Source organism: Petaurus breviceps, unplaced genomic scaffold (assembly GCF_028583685.1).
Source record: "Petaurus breviceps papuanus isolate PSGF00001 unplaced genomic scaffold, PetGlider_PUasm1.0 90535, whole genome shotgun sequence".
NCBI classification, from domain to species: domain Eukaryota; kingdom Metazoa; phylum Chordata; class Mammalia; order Diprotodontia; family Petauridae; genus Petaurus; species Petaurus breviceps.
The window spans coordinates 903,400-904,919 of NW_027187270.1; the positions used below are offsets into that span (position 1 = coordinate 903,400).

General features: G+C 59.9%; 1 protein-coding gene across 5 annotated transcripts in view; it reads left to right on the top strand.

Moving 5' to 3' along the window:
- The first annotated feature begins 985 nt into the window (after positions 1-985).
- The window catches only part of MTMR1 (myotubularin related protein 1), a 72,378-nt gene continuing 71,843 nt past the window's right edge, over positions 986-1,520 (top strand). For all 5 annotated transcript variants that reach the window (XM_069063032.1, XM_069063034.1, XM_069063029.1 and 2 more), the window contains exon 1: positions 986-1,373. In XM_069063032.1, coding sequence (XP_068919133.1) covers positions 1,243-1,373 — 131 coding nt within the window. In that variant the 5' untranslated portion in view covers positions 986-1,242. The remainder of the gene's footprint in view (positions 1,374-1,520) is intronic.

Genomic DNA, 1,520 nt, shown 5'->3' on the forward strand with positions numbered 1-1,520 from the left:
GTCAATACAAACGAGTCAATACAAAGCATGGTCAAAATACAAAATATGACCAAAGAGATACAAAGGACTTTTCTTTTTTGTTGGGGGTGGCGAGGTCAGCAAAGGCTTCGGGTAGCGGAATTACACTGAATGAACCGAAGCTTGAAGGGAGCCAGGGGTTCCAATAGGCAGAGATGAAAGGGGCATATTCAAAGGGGGCGGGGGGGGGGAGGGCGGGGAGCCTGTGCAAAGGCGCAGAAATGGCTTCAGAGCAAGTACAGAGGTTTGGTCGGAACATGGAATGAATGTGGGGATATGCAAGGTGTGTCAGATTCACTCTGCTAAGGACTTTCAAGGCCAGACACAGGAGTTTGAACTTTATACTGGAGGCATCTTGGGAATCATAGATTTGCAACTAGATGAAACTGTAGCTATCCCCTGTTACTGTTCAAATAAGGGAACTGAGGCTGAGGACTGAAAGGACAAGGCCAGGATTGTCCCTAGCTGACGCTTTCCTGAGAAAGCTTCACAAAACCATCTTTGCAGGTAGCAATACACCCCTCCAAGATGCACCCCCCACCCTGAGGGGCTCTTAACCTTTTTGTGTGTCCTGGAGCCTGTGGGCAGTCTGGTAAAGATTATGTACTCCTCAGAATCATCTTTTTAAATACATAAAATAAAATGCATAGACTTACGAAGGAAACCAAAGCTTACTGGAAGTGGTCTTTTTTTTTTTTTTAACATCCAAGTTCTTGGTCTATCCACCGACCTCAGGTTAAGAACCCCCGCGTTCCAAGAAGCAGCCCCTAGGCGGGAGGGCGGAGATACCCAAGGTGGGCTCTCCTAGGTGGGGTCAGTCCACTAGGTGGGGGCAATGCTGCGGGTCCAAGGTGGGAAGGAGCATCATCCCGAGAGGCGGGAGGCGGGGAGGTCCCGCGGGCGCCAGCTCCTCCCCTCCCCTCCCCTCCCCGCCCGGCTCGGGGAGTAGCCACCCCTGCTGGGGCCAGGCGGCGCAGGGCCTTGTGGGTAGCAAGGAGTCGCCAGGTGATTGCTAATGGCGGCGGCGGCTGGGCTTACTGCGGGAGAGCGGCTGGAAGCGGCTGCCTGAAGCCGTCCTAGGCGGACCACAGAGCGAGGGTGGTGGCCCCCGGCAGCGCCTGACGAGGCCCCTCGCCCGCTTCCTCTTCCTCCTTCTCCTCCCCTCCCGCACAGCTCGCCTTGGCGAGGCCCAAGCCTGCAGCCCCCCAGCTTCGAGGCGCCGCCATGGATCCGGGGGTGCCGGGCGCGGACGGCGGCGGGGGCCTGAGCAGCTTCGGAACCGGCCGGAGGCCTCCTCGGCCCGTGGGCGCCCTGGCGGTGGGCTCGCGGCAGCCCAGCGTGGAGACCCTGGACAGGTGAGGCTGGGGGTGGGGCGGGGGAGGGGTGAGGGACCGGAGCTCCCCAGGCCGGAGCTGTCCGGGGGCCGGAGCTGTGCGGGGGGCCGAAGCTCCCGAGGCAGGAGCTGTCTGGGGGGCAGGAGCTGTGCGGGGGACCCGGAGCTG